At 53.6% G+C, this 21,639-nt stretch overlaps 1 protein-coding gene across 2 annotated transcripts in view; it reads left to right on the top strand.

Moving 5' to 3' along the window:
- Nucleotides 1-5,417: 5,417 nt before the first annotated feature.
- The window catches only part of SPTBN2 (spectrin beta, non-erythrocytic 2), a 31,570-nt gene continuing 15,348 nt past the window's right edge, over nucleotides 5,418-21,639 (top strand). Inside the window, exons 1-13 of one of the 2 annotated variants that reach the window (XM_060103182.1) lie at nucleotides 5,418-5,574; nucleotides 10,106-10,257; nucleotides 10,691-10,864; nucleotides 11,677-11,768; nucleotides 11,926-12,006; nucleotides 12,299-12,414; nucleotides 14,462-14,574; nucleotides 14,697-14,884; nucleotides 16,134-16,251; nucleotides 16,822-16,980; nucleotides 17,321-17,623; nucleotides 18,725-18,878; nucleotides 19,104-19,974. In XM_060103182.1, the coding sequence (XP_059959165.1) occupies nucleotides 5,418-5,574; nucleotides 10,106-10,257; nucleotides 10,691-10,864; nucleotides 11,677-11,768; nucleotides 11,926-12,006; nucleotides 12,299-12,414; nucleotides 14,462-14,574; nucleotides 14,697-14,884; nucleotides 16,134-16,251; nucleotides 16,822-16,980; nucleotides 17,321-17,623; nucleotides 18,725-18,878; nucleotides 19,104-19,974 (2,678 nt within the window). Of the gene's footprint in view, nucleotides 5,575-7,884; nucleotides 8,063-10,105; nucleotides 10,258-10,690; nucleotides 10,865-11,676; nucleotides 11,769-11,925; nucleotides 12,007-12,298; nucleotides 12,415-14,461; nucleotides 14,575-14,696; nucleotides 14,885-16,133; nucleotides 16,252-16,821; nucleotides 16,981-17,320; nucleotides 17,624-18,724; nucleotides 18,879-19,103; nucleotides 19,975-21,639 lie in introns of those variants that run through there. The other variant, XM_060103181.1, reaches the window with a different exon arrangement.

The raw sequence follows: 21,639 nt of genomic DNA on the forward strand, positions 1-21,639 counted from the left end.
GATTTCTTTTTCCTTTTATCTCTCTGCTGGTCCACTCATACTTTGAGTCAAATAAGATTTTTACTTTGCCAAAGTCCCCATTCCTTCTCATCTGTTATTCATCCCGCTGTCATTTGTTCAACTCCACCTCCCAGCAGCATCTCCACCTCCCAGCAGCATCTCCAGCAATATCGTCGTCCTTCCGCACATCTGCAATTTGCCTGTGTGCAGCCATCAGCTCTATTTGTCTCATTAGATCTAGAGCCCACTCCATCTTCATTTCCTCTCTCATTGCCTGAGGCTTCTGGTTCTTTGTGGGTCTTGGGGTTTCTGAGGGGAAGTTGTATTTGAGTTTAGCATGGGAGAGAGCCTAAACAGACCCAGGGGCTAACCTCAGGTCACACTCACCCCTGAAACTTTGTGTCTTCTCTGTCCTCATAGCTTCTCTAACTAATTCTAACTGCTCCTCATCTTTGGACAACAGTGGCCCTCAAGATGTGGTCTCCAGACCAGTAGCTTTAGTATCATCTGGGAACAGTTTAGAAATGCAAATTCCCAGGCCCCACCCCAGATCTCCTGAATCAGAAGCTCTGGGGAGCAGGGCCCAGTGGTCTGTGTTTTAATAGCCCTCCAGGTAATTACAATTCATGCAAGGTTGAGAATCCCTGATACTGAACTATAGAGCTCAACACTGATGGTACTCCAGATGAGAAGCAGAGGGTCTTCTCTGATGCCATTTTCATTCTTTCCTTGTGTTTTTTTCTCTAAACCTAAAAAAGACATGAATTTGATGGAAAAAAAAAAAGAATTATGGCCCATTCATTCAATGTCTCTTTTTTAAATGTTCTTTTTTTTCTTTTTTAAAAAATTTTATTGGAGTATAGTTGATTTACAATGTGTTAGTTTCTGCTGTACAGCAAAGTGAATCAGTTATACATATACATATCTCCACTCTTTTTTAGATTCCTTTCCCGTATAGGTCATTACAGAGTATTGAGTACAGTTCCCTGTGCTATACAATAGGTCTTTATTAGTTCATTCAATATCTCTTTATTGAATACCTATTGTACTGGGAAAACACCAACATGAGTAAGATGCAGCCCTTGTCCTCAATGGGTTAAAAGTAGAGCAGGCAGAGAGACACATAAACAACTAACTGTAATACAATGTGATAAGTGTAATAATAGCTGCACGCTGAAGTGCTGTGGGAACACAGAGGAGGGAATGATCAACTGTCTCTGAGGGAGGGAAAGAATTAATCAGGAGGAGGATGTGGCAAGAGAAGGAATTAGGGTACAAGACAGACTCTAGCCCGAGGGGATAGGATTTCTAGCTTTACAGGCCAGCGAAAGGGAGGAAAGGGGAAGGGGGGCAGCTGCCCTTGAGGACCAGCACTAGGCTGAGCAGAGTCTGCATCCAGCAGCGCTTGGGCATATAATCTAGCAGGACCCCAAGCGTGCAGCTGGCGGGAGTTGGCTTTATCACAGCATGAACAATGTAAGCTACTTGGGCCTGGCCTCCAGGTCAGTGGCTAAGAATAAGGCATTGGTGAAACTATAATCTGGATTAGCTGCTGTACCGTCCTATTGCCAGAGTCCAGGAATCCATGGAGAAGAATCAGGTTGATGATTCCCCAGCATAGAGTTGAGTTAGGGGGTCATGGGGCTGGGGTACAGGCTGACTAAGGAAATGAGCATGGAGACCCAAATCATAAGCGAGGAATGATGAATCAGAGAAGAGAAACCAGGATGGGATCTATGTAGAGAAACTCAACCAGAAAACTGCAGGACTCTGGACATGGCAGCAGGGAACACAGAACACAGCATATTGTCCAAAAGGCCAGGGGTCTGCAGAGCCCAAATGCTTGAAAACCAAAACTCAGCGGCCCTCAGAGCCACTGTGCTGAAGGACACCAGAAAGCATCACTCACTATGGGAATAAACTCCTTGGAGTCCCAACATGGTGGCCCCATGGGGTCCTGTGACCTAAGGCAAGAGTCCCCAATCCTTGGGCCGTGGATGGGTCTGTGGCCTGTTAGGAACTGGGCCGCACAGCAGGAGTGAGCAGTGGGTGAGTGAGTGAAGCTTCATCTGCCGCTCCCCGTCGCTCCCCATCGCTCGCATTACTGCCTGAACCATCCACCCCGCACCACCACCATCCGTGGAAAAATTGTCTTCCACGAAACCAGTCCCTGGGGCCAAAAAAGTTGGGGACCACTGATCTAAGGACACCAGTGCCATCTTGATTCCTTATCTATATGATGGGAGGCATCTTGGAAACTCAGGATGAAAAGCACGTATGTCTCAAATTGGATTTAGCCAGGGGACTGTTTTATTTGGGAGAAGGGGAGGTTCCAGCTTCCTATTTTCTCCCCCAAGTTATAGGAGAGGCTGTAACACCCAGACCTCCCTGAGAGGTCTGGATCCCTTGCCTTGGTCCCAATAGGATCCATCTGGATCATCAAAAAGAAGCCAAAGTGGTACATGTTTAGGTTTTGTACAGCTTCCAGAGGTCCTGGGGACACACAGCAGTTTGGAGTTGGGGTCTGACAGTCTGCTTCTTTAAGTTTCTGCTCTTTGTAGAGTACAAAGATATAAAACAAGGTTTGAAAACCTCAGAGGCCTTCAGGGGCCAAGCAGGTAACAAAAATGTATGACAAGGCTGGGAAGGAGCCAACAGGGAATGGTGGGGCCTGTAGAGAAGTGGAAAGTGCAAGCCCACCAAAAAGAATCCCAAATTTGGGGCTTCCCAGGTTGTGCAGTGGTTGAGAGTCCGCCTGCCGATGCAGGGGACACGGGTTCGTGCCCCGGTCCGGGAAGATCCCACATGCCGCGGAACGGCTGGGCCCGTGAGCCATGGCCGCTGAGCCTGCGCATCCGGAGCCTGTGCTCCACAGCGGGAGAGGCCACAACAGTGAGAGGCCCGCGTACCGCAAAAAAAAAAAAAAAAAAAAAAAAAAAAAGAATCCCAAATTAGTTCTTTTATAACAGCTCATTGGCCATACCCCTGGGGGCTGGCTTTAGTAGGTTTGTGACTCCTGATAAAAGGAAAAAGGGTCACAGAATAGAAGGCGGGACATTGTATGTAGGGTTTTTTGTGGAGAGCTCTGTGCAGGGAGAGCAGGAGTGCTAGAAATGTGTATCCCAGAGCTAAGTGTGAGCATGGCTGCTGTGGAAGAGGCCCTAATCTGAGGGGCCCAGAGAAATGGAATTCGAATTGGTCCCAGGGCTTAGGCTGCTTTCCTGTCCAGTGGCTGAGAGTATTCGGGGACTCTAGTTCAGGTCACACCTTGCCTATAGCACTCTTTGCTCAGGATGACTTGACTCTGCCCTCGAATTTATTTTTATATAAATATTTACAGAGGAAATTCAAAGAATCTGCTGGGGATTAGGGAAAATGATGGATTTTAAATGAGAAAGGAGTCCTCGGCCTAGTAAAAATGAAGCTCTCTTTCCTATTACAAGGAATGAAAAGCCCAAATCTAGGAACCTGAGACCTTAACTCCCAGGGAAATGTTTGTGTGTGTTTTCTTTTTGGGAGAAATGGGAGGGGTAGACAGTCCTGGCCTTCACGTGGGGCAGGTTCCGCTTGATGAAACCACTTAATGACAGAAGCCAAGTTCTGCCCTGTGCACCCATGGGAACACATCTTGCTAACCACCCACAACTCACCACCCATTCTTTCTTCCTTCCCCCACACCACACAAGAGGTACCATACCTTCTTTCTAGAGCCAGAGACTGCCAAGGTCATAGCCCCACCCCTAGCAAGTGGTGCTAAGGATGAAAATGTCTTTGTATTTGAGAGGCACTAGGACAATGAGAAATGCAGAATTTGGGGTTCAGTTACAGAGTCAGCCCCCTCCATTCTCTTGAATGGCTGCTGAATTACTCGAGAACTTTGGATAGTAGAGGTTTAAAAAAAAAAATCCCTAGAAGCTAATCTGAAACTCATTTGTTAGTTTGGAGAAGGACAGGGTTTGTCTGTGTAAGATAGAGTCGTGAGTTGTGCTGGTGAGCATACATGGTCCCAGTTTCCCCAGCCTGGGCCCTAGAAGGGAGCTCTGAAGGGCTCCAGGAAGTTCAAGAACATGTAAATGTTATGATTAAGAGCTTGTCCTCCAGAGTCAAAAAGAATCTCGCTTCAAAACCGAGCTCTGGGGCTTCCCTGGTGGCGCAGTAGTTGGGACTCCGCCTGCCGATGCAGGGGACACGGGTTCGTGCCCTGGTCCGGGAAGATCCCACATGCCGCGGAGTGGCTGGGCCCGTGAGCCATGGCCACTGAGCCTGTGCGTCCGGAGCCTGTGCTCTGCAATGGGAGAGGCCACAACAGTGAGAGGCCCGCGTACCACAAAAAAAAAAAAAAAAAAAAAAAACAGCTCTGTGCCTTCCAGCTGCCTCCCAGTGACCCTGAACTGTGATTTAACTTTCATGGAGCAACTTCGTCATCTATGAAATGGGTATGATAATGGACCCTTGCCCCACAGCGGGTTGCGATGAGGTGATGCATGTAAATGGCCAGGACACATATCACAGCTGACGTTCACTGGGCACCTATTAAGTATTCTCTGTCACAAGTAAAAGGAAAAAAAGGGGAGATAACCATACTGTGTCCTCCTTTGAACTCCTGGGCTCTGTATCCATACTTACTAGCAGTGCATCAGTCTTCCTGGTGTATCATACATGCATCTTGGCCTGAGAGCAGGATGTGGGTCTTTTCATCTCAAATCGCTTACAGCAGCAGTTCCCGACCTTTTGGTTTCGTGGGGGTGGGGGGGGATGGTGGTAATGCCAGCGATGAGGAGTGATGGGGAGCTGCAGATGATACTTCGCTCACTCACCCGCCATTCACCTCCTGCTCTGCAGCCTGGTTCCTATCGGGCCGTGGACCCATACCGGTCCGCGGCCCGGGGGGGTGGGGATCCCTGGCTTACAGGGTATAGGAGGCCATCTCGGGGTGGGTGGCGGGGGGCACTCAGAACAGTTTGTGGAACCAAATGAAAGAACTCCGGTTTATACTCACTATTGCCCAAGGGGTCCCAGGCCTGCTTCCTGCATTGCCCTGGTGTACACACTGCTGTCCTGAGCCACGCTGAGGGCCACCGCCACCTTCGGTCCCCTGCCCACTGTCCCTCTCTGGCCTGAGGCTCTGGAGACCTTCATCTCCACTATGTCGCTCTGAGACACTGCTGCCTTCCAGCCTCACTCCACGTGTGTCTGTTGTGTTCCTGTCTCTCTGCTTCTCCACCATGGCTTCCCCTCTCCCACTGGGGGATGATTTCCGTTGGTGAAAACAAGGACCACAACTTTGGCCATCAGGAGAGCAGAGCAGATCTAGGGCAGGAAGAGAGGAGGACATGGTGAGTGTTGGACTCAGTGGCTTTGAGATGCGCCTCACCAGCCACATTCCCCCTTGCAGGAGCAGGAGGCCATCTACCACCATGAGCAGCACCCTGTCACCCACAGACTTTGACAGCTTGGAGATCCAGGGCCAGTACAGTGACATCAACAACCGCTGGGACCTGCCCGACTCAGACTGGGACAATGACAGCAGCTCGGCCCGCCTCTTTGAGAGGTCTCGAATTAAGGCCCTGGCAGGTGAGGTCAGGGGAGGGCCGGGGGAGATGCTGAGAATGCTGGGATGGGAAGCTTGTCATGAAGAGTCCTTCAACTTCATGGGAAGACCGACTCTCTTTCTAAGCTGCTGCACTAGAGCGGGAAATCCAGATCACCCTACCAAGCCCCTTGTCCCCAACTCCAGCCTCAAGAACAAAACGCGCACAATCCATAACACGCCCAGCTTCCTTCCCCACAAGCAGGGAGAAGCCTTGCTGACCCTGGGACTCAGCTGTGTTCCCCTCTGCGCTCAGCTGACTTCCTGGCCTCTATCCCTGAGTCACGTTCCTTAATTCTTTTGTGCTCTTAGTCTTGCTATTCTGTTTCCACCCACCTCTCCCTTACCTTTCATCCTCTTGTCTCTTCCTTGATTTCCTCGGTCATCTCTCACACCTGTTCTCCCTCCTAGTCCAGTAGCCTCTTCGCTCCCTCCCCACCTGTTCCTTCCACCTGCCGCCTGTTCCTCCCTCTATTACATCTACTGGTTCCCTGAAGCAGGTTCCCTCTGCCTGCCTCTGGTTTCCGCAGCTGCCCGTTCTCCCCGTCTGCCTCAGCCCCTGCTCTCCCCTATGGCCTCAGTTCTCTCCTTCAGCCCCTGCGAGCACAAGCAAACCCGTTCGACGGGCCTCCCTGCGTTCTGGGGAGGAGTTGTCATGGCAACAAGAGTGCGGCTGCCACCTGACACCACCGGCTGTGGCTGTCGTGGGGCTGAGTCACCCACACACCCCAAGGCCACCCACCCTTTTGGTTTCCCTCCTCCATGCCACCCTTGTCTTTTCCACTGACCTGCTGGCCTCCCAGCCCAGTGCAGTGGGAGAGGTCACAGCTACTCCTTGCTGAGAGGTGGTGCTCCCAGCATGGGTGGGGTGGCCTCCTATAAGAAGGGAGACACTGAGGGGGGTGGTTCCCAAACTTGGCCGCACTTTTTATAGGATCACCCACAGATGTTTTCACAAATATAGGTTCTCAAACCCCTTTCTGGACACACCAAATTAGAATCTTTGGACCTAAGGTCCAGGAATTGGAATTTTAAAGCTCTCCAGGTAATTCTTTTCAGCCAGCCCAACACCATTCTGAGGGTCCCCATGTGGTAGCCACTGCTTCTGGGGATCCCTTATCATTTTCTGCTGGGCCTCCCTGTCCTTCTGGTTAGGTCTACACGCTGGCTTGTGAAATACTCATATTGCTGTTTCTATAGATGAGAGAAGGCAGAAGACATGGGTTATGGAGAATCTCACCTCTTTGGGGGAAAGTTTCCTGGTACCCTGATTTTGGATAAGAGTAGCCTCTAGAATGGTCACGATGTCTGTGTGCACATGACACGTGATACCCAGGACTGTTGCAATGTTTGTGCATGTGACATATGCCACCTCATGCTGTCAATAGATGTTTATCTCCACTACTAAACGGGGCTCTCCTGAGGAGGTGTCGCTGTATGGGCTTTGCCTAGCACTGCGCCTCGCACTGGTAGCTGCCAAATAAATACTGAATGAAGGAAGATGGGAGAAGGGCAAGAGTAGCTTGTAAGTGACAAGAGCTGAAGCCCATAGAAAGGTAGGAAGGAATCGGGTAGATGTGCCCGGCAGTGGGTGTACTGGGGGCCTGGGATGGCCTGGCCGAGGAGGGCCTGATGGGCCCCATGGCAGGGAAGGAGCTGGTACTGGAGGTGAGGATGACAAACAAGTGAGGAAGATAACAACACCTATCTCACAAATAAAGGAATGTAAGCAAACACCTAGCACAGTGCCTGGCTAGTACTACTGAGCTGGCTTTGCCCCTTCAAGGATTTCTCTTTCTCTGCTCCCTGAGCTGGGGATCAAAGCCTACATCCTGAAGGGGGACCTCCCAGAGTCACAGAGAGGGGGCATCCTCATCACACCTGCAGACCTTGGGAAAGCAGGACTTTGCTTCGGGGGGCCTCTCCCTCGGGGCCAGACGGGCAGGTCTCTAAGGCGCTGGCAGTTCCCTCCTGCGGCCCGCGGGGCCTGGCCCTGCCCCAGCCGGAAAGCTCCGCCTCCCACCCCTCCCCCGTCACTGTCCGACCTGTTTGTCTGGAGCTGCCTCCGTCTCCTCTCGCCGCAGCCAGGTGTTCTGACGACGCGTCCCGGAGCTCGGGGCTCAGACATCCCGTGACTCCTATTTCCCACTTCTCGAAACTTCCACCGTCCTTGAGGCACACCCCCTGCCACCCGGGGACCCCAGGCTCGCGGGATCCCAGGCTCGAAGGGGAGCCGACCCTCGGCGCCCCGCCCCGGCGCGGGCAGAGCATGGACTCTGGGCCCAAGCAGCATCATGAACGGGCACGGAGTGAGCAGGGCGCACGGGCACGGCCTGAACGGGGCCGACGAGTTTTACTACGAGGCTTTGGAAGAGTCTCAGAACCCCAGGGGCCTCCCGCTCTCGCCGGCTGCCTTCATCAGCCCGGCTCAGTACGCCAGCGTGCTGGAGGGACGCTTCAAGCAGCTTCAAGGTGGGCTCCGGGGGGCGAGCGGAGGGGAGCCGCGCGGAGCGAGGGGCCCGGGGGGCGTGGGAGAGGAGCCGGAGCCAGGAACCCGGGGTCGGGGGGAGCATCTTCTGTGACTCAGACGTTTGTGTTGGGAGACAAAGTGCCGGGGGGATCATTACAAGTGGCCGGAAAACACGGGGATGCTGACAGAATCGAAAAAGGCTTGGACCCGCTGGAGGGGCGGTGAGAGCGAGAGCGGGTGTGACGGCGGCGGCGGGGCCCCGCTGGGCGTGTGTCTTCGAAGGCGAGGAGCCAGCGTGGTTCGCTGAGACTTTCCGGCCTTTGGGAGGAAACGCCCGCTGGGGTGGTCAGGGAAGGAGACAGGGAGCGTGAGGCAGTAGGCGAGGGACCTAGGGCGTATTTGTGCTGCCCTGGGTTTCTGAGTGGGTGTCTTCAGTGTGTGTGGAAACCAGGGAATGTGTCAAAGGGAGCTGGTGCAGACAGGCTCAGGTATATGTCTGAGCAGGCTGTGTTCACCCTGGCGGCCATACTCCAGTGTATCTCTGGGAGCCACTCTGTCTTGTGTGTCCGTGGACACCTTGTAAAGTTACACTTTGTCCCTGGCGCTTGGCTTTGCACATTTTTCTCCTAGCTGCCCCTGTTTCTACATCTTCCCCGTTCACGCTACCTGTGCGCCAAAATGGCCTCACCCCTGTGTGCCTGGCATCAGGGCAGACTCCATGGATCCATTAATGGCTGATGTTCCAGGCAGTCCCCGGCTCGGGCAGGGCCTGTGGACCCTAAGAGAAGGCCCACAGAGCATCAGGATATCTGAGCATTTGTTAGGACCCCAAGGTTGTCCCAGGTACGGGGTTGGAGGTAAGAAAGACAGAAATAGACATGGGTGTGTCACTGTGTTTTATGGGTGAGGTGCATAGGAATGTGAGATTAAGGGGTGAGTCTTTTCGGTTTCTGAGATGCTGGTGCTGAGACGGAAGGACAAGTGACTCTTCAGGCCCTGGCCATTTGGACTGGGTCCTTGCACTGGGCTCCTCTGGGGAGAACTGGTGGAAATCCTAGTGGCCGGAGCAGCTTCCAATGGCCTCTTCCCTCACATTGTCATTTATAATATTTTTAATTCTTATTTTTCTGTGAAATGTAACAGCATCCCCTCATCAGCAGCTCCCCCTGTGGACCAGGCAGCAGGCACCTCCTCACTTTTTTTGAGATTGGCGCTAAACTCTGCCTGGCTTCTTCCTGTCCCCACCCCGTGTTACTTGGGCTCACTGTTTTCCCCGTTTCCTGCTTTCACGATGATGTTTTCCCTCTTGGCATTGGAATATTGGTGTCCTGGGACAGGATCCCCTTGCAACCAATTGAATGAACCCAGAAGGAGAGGAGCCTGTCTTTTCTTTAAATTATCCCAGGAGAGCAAGCTGACTCAGGAGGCCTGCAGCCTCTATAATGTCACATCCTTCTAATGACCACTTGGAACAGCGGCTGCTGTAATTTAAGTCCACACCCTCTCCTTTGTCCACCACCAAAAGGGAACAGCCATACCTCCTCCTGCTGGACCGGCCTGAGCAACTCTTACTCTTTCCTTCGGGTTAGATCATGCCTGTAAACAGTAACTCATCAAGGAGCCACTTCGTGCCTCATCTTACACACGTTGTCTCAGTCAACACAATGACTTGCTGAAAGAGAAAGCAATGTGCCCATTTTACAGATGAGGAAAGTGAGGCCCTGATGGGTGAAGCAACAGCATTTCACCACTGTTACTTGACACAGCCCTGATCCCAGACCTTCCCTGCATGTCCCCTGCTTCTAATTTCTTTCATCCTTTCTTCTCAAAGCCTGTTTTCCGTCTCTTATTTTTGTTCTTCACCTTGCTTATGAACACATTCCAGTTTCTGTATTTCCTGGCTTTTTAAGCTATGGGTTTTCCTCCCGGCCATCTTCCTGCCCTTCCTCCTCCCCAGACCTCACTTCCCCAGCCCCACCAACTGGTGTTTAGAAGCAGGTGCACGGTACTTGAAGGGCAGAAATGACCCCATGTTGCTGCCACAGATGAGCGAGAAGCTGTGCAGAAGAAAACCTTCACCAAGTGGGTCAACTCTCACCTGGCCCGGGTGACATGCCGGGTGGGAGACCTGTACAGCGACCTCCGGGATGGACGTAACCTCCTGAGGCTCCTCGAGGTGCTCTCGGGGGAGACACTGGTGAGCTGTGGTCACCAGGGAGGAGGCGGCCTGAGAGACAGTGGTCAAGGGGACAAGCTATGGGAGTGGCCCTGAACGAGAAGAGTGATACCACAGAGCAGAAAGCAGTGGCCGCCCTCTGCTCAGAGGATGGTTTCATTTTGAGAGGCTTTGCTGCGTGAATTAAACCAGGAACATTGCTTCGTGGAGACAGGAACAGTGGCCCCATTGAAAACATTTTTTTTCCCGCCCACTCTGGGTGTCGTTAATTCCCTTGGGAATCTTAATCTGCCCCAAGCCTCATCTGCAGCTCAGCTTTAGCTCCCTGGGGCGGTCCCTGTGTTCCTGAGGGAGGTCATGGGGAAGGTGTAGGAAGCAGGGCCCCGGGAAAGCTAGGAGGGAAGGAGGAGGAGGCCCACGATCCCATGGCTTTGTGTCCCCGGTCCCTCGACAGCCAAAGCCCACAAAGGGCCGCATGCGGATCCACTGCCTGGAGAATGTGGACAAGGCGCTGCAGTTCCTGAAGGAGCAAAAAGTGCACCTGGAAAATGTGGGCTCGCATGACATTGTGGACGGGAACCACCGCCTGACCCTCGGGCTGGTGTGGACCATCATCCTTCGATTCCAGGTACCCCGCACGGTGTTACTCGGTGGGTGCCCTGCACACCAGTGCTGCAGCCCCAAAGGTCACTGCACACACGGAGGGCCTAGAACCTCATACGCCAAATCAGGGGATGCTCCTCATTAAACAAGGTGGAGGCCAGCGTGGGTGTTGTCAAACTTCTGTGGCAAATTCCCTGTGGCCTGGTCTGTGTACTGGTCACGGGCTATAGGACCACGTGTCGCTGCACAAGGGACTGGACATTTTACAGACTGGTCCTTCACCACGGAGAGTTTTAGAGCTACATCTGGGGTCTGGTCGCCAGCCCACTCCGCTGCCTCAAACTCTGCTCACCTCCCTCAAAAGAGAACAGCCACCCTACTCCTTATGCTCTGAGCAAAGCCAGTCCAGTGTCCTAATGCCATCACAGCTCTCCTGATTCCCCTGCCTCCTCCCCGGGCGTAACCTCCCCTGCTCCTTCCAGCCCTAAGCAGAGCTCTGTCAGCTTCACCTTTGAAACCCAGCTGTCAGGAAATGTTCACTCCGCCACCTGCAGTTCCCCCACCTGCAGGAACCGCATTCTTCGCTTCGAGGCACTTCCACTCTTCTGAGTTCCACCCCATTCTGCTGCCTCAAATCCCTTTGACCTGATGTTTTGTGGTCACTGACCCAGGAGGAAAGGTCCCCAGGCTCTGTCCTTGGACCCCTAATCCAGGAATCTAAGGTGCAGTTTCCTGCCGTGTATCTCTGAGCATCTCTGATAATTCCAGGAGCCCCTGTTCAGGGAGTGAGGGCCTGCCGTCCTCCCTTCCTTCCTTCTGTCCTTCCTTCCTTCGTAGATCCAAGACATAAGTGTGGAAACAGAAGACAATAAGGAGAAGAAGTCAGCCAAGGATGCCCTGCTGCTGTGGTGCCAGATGAAGACCGCGGGGTGAGGCTGCCCAGGCAGCATGGCCTTGGAGGGTTGGATGCACCGAGGCTGTGCAGTAAAGGAAGGATGGGGGCCAGGGACCACAAGCTGGGGGTCCGTCCTCGAGGCACAGACTGGGGTGGCCCTCGTCACTGTCTATCCTGGCCTCTGTTTACAGGTACCCCAATGTCAACGTACACAACTTCACTACCAGCTGGAGAGATGGGCTGGCCTTCAACGCCATTGTACATAAACACCGGTGAGAAGACGGGGGTTCGAGAGCTTGTCCGAGTTACTGGATGGGTTGATGACCCATGGGCCCAGGCACACATAGACAAAGCAGTGAGATGAGATGAGCTACACGGCAGTTACGAGAAAGGAACATGCGGAGAAGAGCCAGGATGTCGGGGTGCCTACTGCACGGAGGGCTTGCGATGGGAGCCCTGGGGCGCGGAGGGTTGGGGACTTAGGGAGAAAGGTAAGGGTGGTTTACTTTTCCTCTTCAGAATCTCACGTGCCCTTGATACCTTCTATATTCCCTCCCCACCCAGGCCAGACCTGCTGGATTTTGAGTCCCTGAAGAAGTGTAATGCACATTACAATCTGCAGAATGCTTTCAATCTGGCTGAGAAGGAGCTGGGACTTACAAAGCTGCTGGATCCTGAAGGTGGGGCAGAGAGGCTGTGGGTTAGAGACAGAAGGTAGATGAGTGGGTGCCGGGGGCTGAGGGTGGCGCGAACGGGAAGGAACTGCAGATCGTTCAGATGGCTACGGGGTTTCTTTGGGAAGTGACGGAAATGTTCCGGATTTAGATCATGGTGACGGTTGCACAATCTTGTGAATGTACTAAAAACCGTGGAATAGTATACTTTAAAAGGGTGAATTTTATGGTGTGAAAAGTATATCTCAATATAGGAAGAAAGGCGGCCCCGTGGCAGAAAGAGCCCTGGGGTATGGTTCTATCCCAGCCCCTCCACGGAGCAGCTCTGTGACATAGGGCCAGTCGCTTGGCCTCTCTGTGGCTCAGTTTCCTCATCTCTCAAATGAGAAGATTGGTCTCCGTGGTCCCTAAGGTCCCTTCTAATTCCAAAACTCTAGGGTTCTAAATTAAGCTCCGTGACCTTGAGGTCTCACAAAGTGCTGGCCTTATGGTCAGCTGACCCTACTCATTGGCCCCTGTGGTTCTGATCTAATGCTGATGAGACTGGGAATGGCCACTGAGCTCTTGTTTTGTACCTGGCACTACACTTAATGTGCTCTAATTAATTGAATCCTCACAACACCCCCTTTGAAATCAATATCATGCTCCATTTATGGAAGAGAAGACAGGGGCCTATAAAGGTTGAGTGACTTCTCCAAGGTCATACGGCTGGTGGAGCTGAGATTCAAATTCAGGCAGCCTGGCTCCAGAGCCTGTTTCCTCAGTCACCTCTCTGGGAGAGCAGAGAGCAGTCTTGGTGCAGCCAGAAAAGAGAAGGATGGAAGGGCCGAGTGACTTCCTTGCTGAAAATGCTCCTTCTGAAGCTCCTTGGGCAGGTTTCGGACTTGGTTACTTTCTCCCTGTCTTCCATCCCACCTGTAGTCCCTTTTCCCGTGCCTTCTTAGTCCAGAGTGACAAACATCAGCTAACTAGTGATCGAAGCAGGCCAAGTACAAGGTTCCGTGGAGAGCATTTGAGAAGCACAGCTATGATAAAGAATATTTAAGTAAAGCCTCGTATCCCATAACTTTCTGAGATGATTTCCGTGGCTCCCGCCTGCCTGTGGGAGGTCAGAGGTGGTCAGGAGGGCTTCTGGTCTAATAGTCTTCCCTGTAGGTAGGATACAAGCTGGCCCAATTAAGAGAACCAATTAAGAGATTTCCAGTCATAGTCAGCCTTGGTGTCCTCGTGGTAGGAGTTAATTTGGCTTGAAGGACACTCACCTCCTGGGCCCACAGCTGAACTTTGGGACTGAGGTAAGAAATAGCCATGACTGTGCCCCGAGATGGCCCTGAGAACTGGCCTCTGTCCCTGCTTCCAGGGCTCCCTGGGCCCAGCCCTCTGAATATCCTGGGTTCAGGAGGCCTCTCTCATACCTTCTGTCTTGCTGCCCCTGAACTGGATGACTTCTTGGGCATCTTTCCAGCCCATAAGTCCACGATCCATCCCCCAATGGGAATGCTATTTCTTTTCTTGTCTCTCTTCCTCCAAACAACTAATTTTACACTGGGTAGAAGCCTCTTTGGGCTTCTGGATTTTATTTTATTTTATTTTATTTTTTTTTTTGCGGTATGCGGGCCTCTCACTGTTGTGGCCTCCCCCGTTGCGGAGCACAGGCTCCGGACGCGCAGGCTCCGGACGCGCAGGCCCAGCGGCCATGGCTCACGGGCCCAGCCGCTCCGCGGCATATGGGATCCTCCCAGACCGGGGCACGAACCCGCATCCCCTGCATCGGCAGGCGGACTCTCAACCACCTGCGCCACCAGGGAGGCCCGGGCTTCTGGATTTTAAACTCTGCTTGTTTCTAGGAAGAGGGGGAATAGAAAGGTTAGCTTTTCATGCCCTTTTAGTCCAAATAGTTTATTTGTTATTTTACTCTGAAGGGAGCTGGAAAGATATCAGCCTGGGAGGGCAAGGAGGCCCCTAGGATTGGAGTAAGTGATTCGAGTTGTGGGCACACCTCTGGGAGGCAGGTTTCTAATCTCGGCCTGATCTGAGTGGTCCTTTTTCTCAGATGTGAATGTGGACCAACCAGATGAGAAATCAATTATTACCTACGTGGCTACTTACTACCACTATTTCTCCAAGATGAAGGCCCTGGCCGTGGAAGGCAAAAGAATTGGCAAGGTACTCTCCAGCATGGGGGTGGTAGGCATGAAGACCAGAGGAGGCCTGGCCTAGGGGTCCTACCCCCGTAAAGCAGGAGCAGGGGAGGACTGGGCCAGGGAACCCACAGCACGGTTTCACAGGTGCTGGACCACGCCATGGAGGCCGAGCGCCTGGTGGAGAAGTATGAGTCCCTGGCCTCAGAGCTGCTGCAGTGGATTGAGCAAACGATCGTGACTCTCAATGACCGGCAGCTGGCCAACTCCCTGAGTGGTGTCCAGAACCAGCTCCAGTCCTTCAATTCCTACCGCACTGTGGAGAAGCCACCCAAGTAGGTGTCCCTGAGCCACACCCTGCCACGGCCTGCCTGCCCCAAGCTGTGCTCACACAGCAGGAAGCCTAAATGAGGGGAGCCTTTTGGGAGGGAGATGGTGGCAGCACATAAATGCAGTGGAGGCTCATTTCCCCCAGCTCAGAGCCCCAGTAGCAGTTTCCAAAGTAAAAAATTGTAATGGTCACCCATTACAAGAAATCACGCTGTGGAAATGATCGCCATGGTATGTACAGCTGGTGCAGTCTACTCAGATGAGGTTGGTCGGGGTGTCTCGGCAACCCAATCCCAGCTTAAGGACAGGGGATTGGACCCGACAGGCAGGTTGCCGCTGGCAATACGTGCATGTGGCTGGTCACTTGCACGTTGCACAGGTTCTTATCATTTAAGTATTTAGGCAACTGACTGTTGAAGTATGGCATTACTACTAGGTGATTCTATACGGTACATGCTAAAACTTCTGTGTTTTTTGTTTTTGAGCTCTTTCGGAGTTAATGTGTTTAAGCTCCAAAACTAATATTAAGCCACAAAACATCTGTTCCTGTGCATTCCAGGGAATGATTTGAGGTGTGCCCTTTGACCTAGAAAGTCCTCTGCTGGGCATTGAACAAAGATGTAGCTTCAAGGATATGTTCACGAACGTGACCTTTGTAAAAGGAAATTAAGTCATGGTACAGCCACTGAAAATAATATTGGAGAAATGCATTTATTCACCGGAAAAGACGTTCATGAAACATAAGAGTTACAAGACAGTTGTCTGTGGACGGCAGAGAGCAAAGGGCTAAGTGTCCAGATTCAAAGTACCTGAGTTCACATCCTGGCTCTGCCACCTACCCTTGTGAGCATTGGGCATTATTTAGCCTGTCTGTGCCTCGGTTTTCACATCTGGAAAATGGGGGTAATGAGAGAATGTAGGTAACACTGAGAAGGAGTTAATGCATGCAAAGCCCTGAGAACAGGGCCTGGCTCTCCGTGAGTGAGTCCTCCACAAATGTTAGCCATGGTTATGGTACGATCCCATCTGTGTAAAGCAAAAATGCAGTACGTACACGCCCAAGGGTGACAGCGGTCATGTCTGTGTGGTTTTCAGTTGTTTTAAAATTAGGTTCTTTTTAAACGTGGTTTGCCAGTATTTTCACAAGCTTTTATAAGATGAAAAGGAACACAGAACAACTTCATTCTGAAATGTAAAGAGTCCCCGGGCCCCTCGTGGCCTTTGACTCTGACCCCACCCGGCCTCCTGCCTCAGGTTCACTGAGAAAGGGAACTTGGAAGTGCTGCTCTTCACAATCCAGAGCAAGCTGCGGGCCAACAACCAGAAGGTCTACACGCCCCGCGAGGGCCGGCTCATCTCCGACATCAACAAGGTCCACAGCCTCCCTTCCATCCCTGGGACGACCCACCCTCAGCACCAGCCCCTACTGTCCCTGCTTGAACCCTCGGCCTGGCTTGAACCCCACCCATCCCGGGTGCAGGCGTGACTCCCACATCCTCTCCCGAGTCCTGCACGTCCCCCTCCTCCTCCCTCCGTCTCTCCATGCAAATTATACCCCAGTCCCTTATCTTGTTCAGCATATCCTAGACTCACTGGCCCTACTTTTGTTTCACTTTTTTCACAGACAGCGTAAGATTAACAAAAGTAATAGGGTTCGCCCACAGCCCCACCACCACAAACAAATCCAGTGATTTCCACTGTTCCCTGTCCCCCTCCCGTCTTTGTCCACCAGCAGACGTGGTTTTCACGGGGCTCCACGGCACTCACGCCACCCTGTTCCTCATATTTCCCTGCACAGGCGTCTGACCGCATTCCACAGACCCACTAGACCGAGCTTCCCTGGGACCCACCCTGCACCCCCAGCCCCGGTGACCCCTCCCCGCCCTCGCTTCCTGAGCCCTGGCCCTGGCCCTTTAGCAGTAATCCTGTCTCCACCTCGCAGGCCTGGGAGCGGCTGGAGAAAGCTGAGCATGAGCGTGAGCTGGCCCTGCGCACGGAGCTGATCCGCCAGGAGAAGCTGGAGCAGCTGGCCGCCCGCTTCGACCGCAAGGCCGCCATGCGGGAGACCTGGCTTAGCGAGAACCAGCGCCTTGTGTCCCAGGTAGGACACAGCGGGGGACTCTTGGCCTGTCCAGGCAGGTCTGGAGACATGGGAGAGTGAGAGAGAGTGGTGGATAAGGAGCCCTGTGAGGTGGGGAGCTAAAGAAACAGGAACTCCATCACACAGACTTGGAGACCAAGAGCCAGGGAACCAGGGGCCGGAGCCTTGAACAGGAGAAGGGCTGGTGAGACAGGATGGGGTGGGATAGAGAGGACGCTGAGAGCCACCCTGTAGAGTTGGCACCTCGCAGCAGAAGTGCTCCGGGGTGGGGTGGGGGGGCAGGGGGTGAGCAGAGCGGCGTCCTGGAGCTCCCAGCCCTCCCTCCCTGTCCCCGCCCCAGGACAACTTCGGGCTGGAGCTGGCCGCCGTGGAGGCAGCAGTGCGGAAGCACGAAGCCATCGAGACGGACATCGTGGCCTACAGCGGCCGGGTGCAGGCGGTGGACGCCGTGGCCGCCGAGCTGGCCGCTGAGCACTACCACGACATCAAGCGCATCGCCGCGCGGCAGCACAACGTGGCGCGGCTCTGGGACTTCTTGCGGCAGATGGTGGCCGCCCGGCGGGAGCGGCTCCTCCTCAACCTGGAGCTGCAGAAGGTGTTCCAGGACCTGCTCTACCTCATGGACTGGATGGAAGAGATGAAGGTACCAGCGGATGCGGAGGTGGGGTCGAGGTGGTCGGGACCGTGGGAGTACGAAGGGCACGTTCGCCCATCTGCTCGGCCGAACCTTTGCAGAGGACGTACCAGTCCAGGGCCCTGTCCCCGGTTCAGATGAACAGAGCAAACAGCTCCCTGTCCTCATGGGGCTCACGTTCCAGTGGGAGGAGACTGATGATCAAACCCGTGGACCTATCAATAAACAGCATAGCACGTGGGCGTGAAACCTATGAGGAAAGGGAAACAGGCCGTGTGGTGGAGTGGTCCAGGAAGGCCTCTCTGAAAAATGCCATTTAAGCTGAGAGCAGAATGTCCCAAGGAGCCAGCACAGGGAGATCTAAGGAGAGAATGTTTCCAGGCAGAAGGAACAGAAAGGCCCTTGGCCTGCTCACACGTGGCATGTTCCGGATGAGAAGGGAGGCCGGGGGGTGGGGGTGGGCTGCTGTAAGAACAGGGAGGGGACAGGGGACGAGGGAAGGGAGGAAGCAGCCTGCTCGCTTAGGGCTCACAGGCCTGGTCAGGGAGTTTGGATTTTACTCAGAGTAACATGGAGCATTGAAAGTGATTCGAAGGTTTTGAAAAGGGGGAGAGACATGATGCTGCGTTTTTACATTTTTTTAAATGTCACTTTGACTGCTATTTGAAGAATGGCTGTGGGCAGCCAGAGTGGGAGCAGAGAGACCAGTCACAGGCTGTTGCGGTGATCTAGGCGAGAGACGGGGATGTGGATAGGTCTGCAGAGGTGCTGACGATTGCTGGGGTGCTGGGGACTGAGCCACGACCATAGGAGGGTGGCGATAATTCTGGTGCTGAGATGATGAGTCAGAGTGGAGATTCCAGGAGCGGGGTTTGCCAGGGTGCCAGGAGAGAACTCAGGGGTCACTGTGTGTGAGCGAGGGCTGACAGCTGGGAGCATGTGTGCTCACCTGGGTGCAACACCTGGAGCCGCCCCAAGAGGTCGGGATGTGTGGTTGATCCAGGAAGATGGGGCGAGGTTAGTGCACGTGTGTGGCGGGGCAAGAGGCCTGACTGGGAGGGAACCGGGCGGCTCTCAGATGGCCATCGACATGCCGCGTGCGCCCCGCAGGGCCGACTGCAGTCCCAGGACCTGGGCAAGCATCTGGCTGGAGTGGAGGACCTGCTGCAGCTGCACGAGCTGGTGGAAGCCGACATTGCCGTACAGGCTGAGAGGGTGCGGTCCGTCAGTGCCTCTGCGCTGCGCTTCTGCGAACCAGGAAAAGGTGAAAACCGGGGGGAGGAACTGGAAAAGGGCGGGGGAGCTGGGAAGGAGAACATTAAGAGCTGAAGCAGCAAGACTGGAAAAACCTGGGGACAGGAAAGATGATGGGTGGACAGTGGGTGACAGAGCTAAGAGAGTGGGGTGGGGGGGATTTGTAACTAGGGGTGCACAGGGGGCAGGAGAGGGCTGGGCCACAGCTCTTGGCCTTCTGGTGTGACTGTTTCAGAGTACAAACCGTGCGACCCCCAGCTGGTGTTGGAGCGGGTGGCCACCCTGGAGCAGAACTATGAGTCGCTGTGCAAGTTGGCAGCGGCTCGGCGGGCCCGGCTGGAGGAGTCCCGGCGACTCTGGCGCTTCCTCTGGGAGGTGGGCGAGGCCGAGGCCTGGGTGCGGGAGCAGCAGCACCTGCTGGCCTCGGCAGAAACCGGCCGGGACCTGACCGGCGTCCTCCGCCTGCTCAACAAGCACACAGCCCTGCGAGGCGAGATGAGCGGCCGGCTGGGGCCCCTGAAGCTCACCCTGGAGCAGGGCCAGCAGTTAGTGGCCGAGGGCCACCCCGGGGCAGGCCAGGCCGCCGCCCGCACCGCCGAGCTCCGGGCCCAGTGGGAGAGGCTGGAGGCCCTGGCGGAGGAGCGTGCCCAGCGGCTCGCCCAGGCCGCCAGCCTCTACCAGTTCCAGGTGGACGCAAACGACATGGAGGCCTGGCTGGTGGACGCGCTGCGCCTGGTGTCCAGCCCCGAGCTGGGACACGACGAGTTCTCCACGCAGGCCCTGGCCCGGCAGCATCGGGCCCTGGAGGAAGAGATCCGAGGCCACCGGCCCACCCTGGACACCCTGCGGGAGCAGGCCACAGCCCTGCCTCCCGTGCTGAGCCGCACGCCCGAGGTGCAGGGCCGGCTGCCCACCCTGGAGAGGCAATACGGGGAGCTGCGGGCCCGCGCAGGCGAGCGCGCACGTGCCCTGGAGGCGGCCCTGGCACGCTACACCATGCTCAGCGAGGCGGGGGCCTGCGGGCTCTGGGTGGAGGAGAAGGAGCAGTGGCTCAACGGGCTCGCCCTGCCTGAGCGCCTGGAGGACCTGGAGGTCGTGCAGCAAAGGTGGGCCCCGCGCACGCCCCACCCTCCCGAGTGGCCTCGTGAGTTTGGGGCCAATGTATAGGGCGGCCCTCATGTGGATGGATGGTGGGTGCCACCATAGACTGCCTGCTCTTGCTACATACACCCCTTTGAGTCTTGCTAGTAGTCTGGTGTCTGCTTTAATGAAAAACGTTAAACATCCTCAGAAATAGAAACATTATGCAGCAAACTCCTGTATAGCCATCACCCAAATTCAGTAATCATCAATATCTTGCTATGTTTGATTAATTTTCCTTTTCAAAAGCAAATCCCCAGTATTAAAGTTTCACCTCTGTATTCTCCAGGGAACATAGAAATTTGCAATATGAGTACATTTTTTTTTTTTTTTTTTTTGCGGTACATGGGCCTCTCACTGTTGTGGCCTCTCCCATTGCGGAGCACAAGCTCCGGACGCGCAGGCTCAGTGGCCATGGCTCACGGGCCCAGCCGCTCCGCGGCATGTGGGATCTTCCCGGACCAGGGCACGAACCCGTGTCCCCTGCATCGGCAGGCGGAGTCCCAACTACTGCGCCACCAGGGAAGCCCAGTACATTATTTTTCAATTGTGTGTGCAGGCTTAGAATAGCTAAGGCTTTGAAGTTATAAACCTTTTAGACAGAGACAGTGATTAACCCCTCTTGAAGTAGCTTTATTTACAGAATAAGAAATCCTAAAATAATTTAGAAATGATGTTTTTCTTATAGAACCACACACAATACCATTATCACATAAAACAAAATTAGCTATTCCTTGTTATCACCTACTACTCAATCTTCTTTTTCCTTTTATTTGTTTGTTTATTTATTTATTTATTTTTCTTTTCTGGCTGCGTCGGGTCTTAGTTGCCGTAGTCGGGATCTTTATTGCGGCATGCGGGATCTTTCGTTGTGGCGTGCGGGCTTCTCTCTAGTTCTGGCGTGCGGGTTTTCTCTTTCTAGTTGTGGCGCACGGGCTCAATAGTTGAGGCACGCGGGCTTAGCTGCCCTGTGGTGTGTGGGATCTTAGTTCCCTGACCAGGGATGGGACCCACATCCCCTGCACTGGAAGGTGGATGCTTTACCACTGGACCACCAGGGAAGTCCCTACTACTCAATCTATAGTCAAATTTCCTGGTGGTTTTAAAAATGTAATTAAAGGTGTTTTGTTGCTTTTTTCTATATATCCCATGACAGGAGTCAGAAACCCCTATGCCAAATACAGCCTCTGCCTGTTTTTGTAAATAAAGCTTTATTGGAACATAGCCATGCCCATTCATTTACATGTCATCCCTGTATCTGCTTTTGCACTAAAACAGCAGAGCTGAATATTCATGATAAAGACCGAATGGCTCACAAAACCTAAAATATTTATTACGTGGCCCATTTGCAGACTCTGCTCTATGAGAATATGAAAAGTTCCAGGAGAAGTTATGCTTCACATCTTTATCCCTTAAATTTTTTTCGTTATCAACTCTTTTTTTTAACACATTTTAGTAAGGTGGGACCCAGGTAGGCAGCTAAGGGGTAAGTCCCAGGGGGAATAAGGGAGGTTCTGCTGCAGGGTGAAGCCCTGTGCCAGGGATTAGTTTGACTTGTTGTCCAGCTGGTCCTCACCTTTAATTTTTACCATGTTTTGGAGCCACTCTAGAGATGACAGTTTTTCTACTTG

This window comes from Mesoplodon densirostris, chromosome 7, assembly GCF_025265405.1.
Source record: "Mesoplodon densirostris isolate mMesDen1 chromosome 7, mMesDen1 primary haplotype, whole genome shotgun sequence".
Lineage (NCBI taxonomy): Eukaryota > Metazoa > Chordata > Mammalia > Artiodactyla > Ziphiidae > Mesoplodon > Mesoplodon densirostris.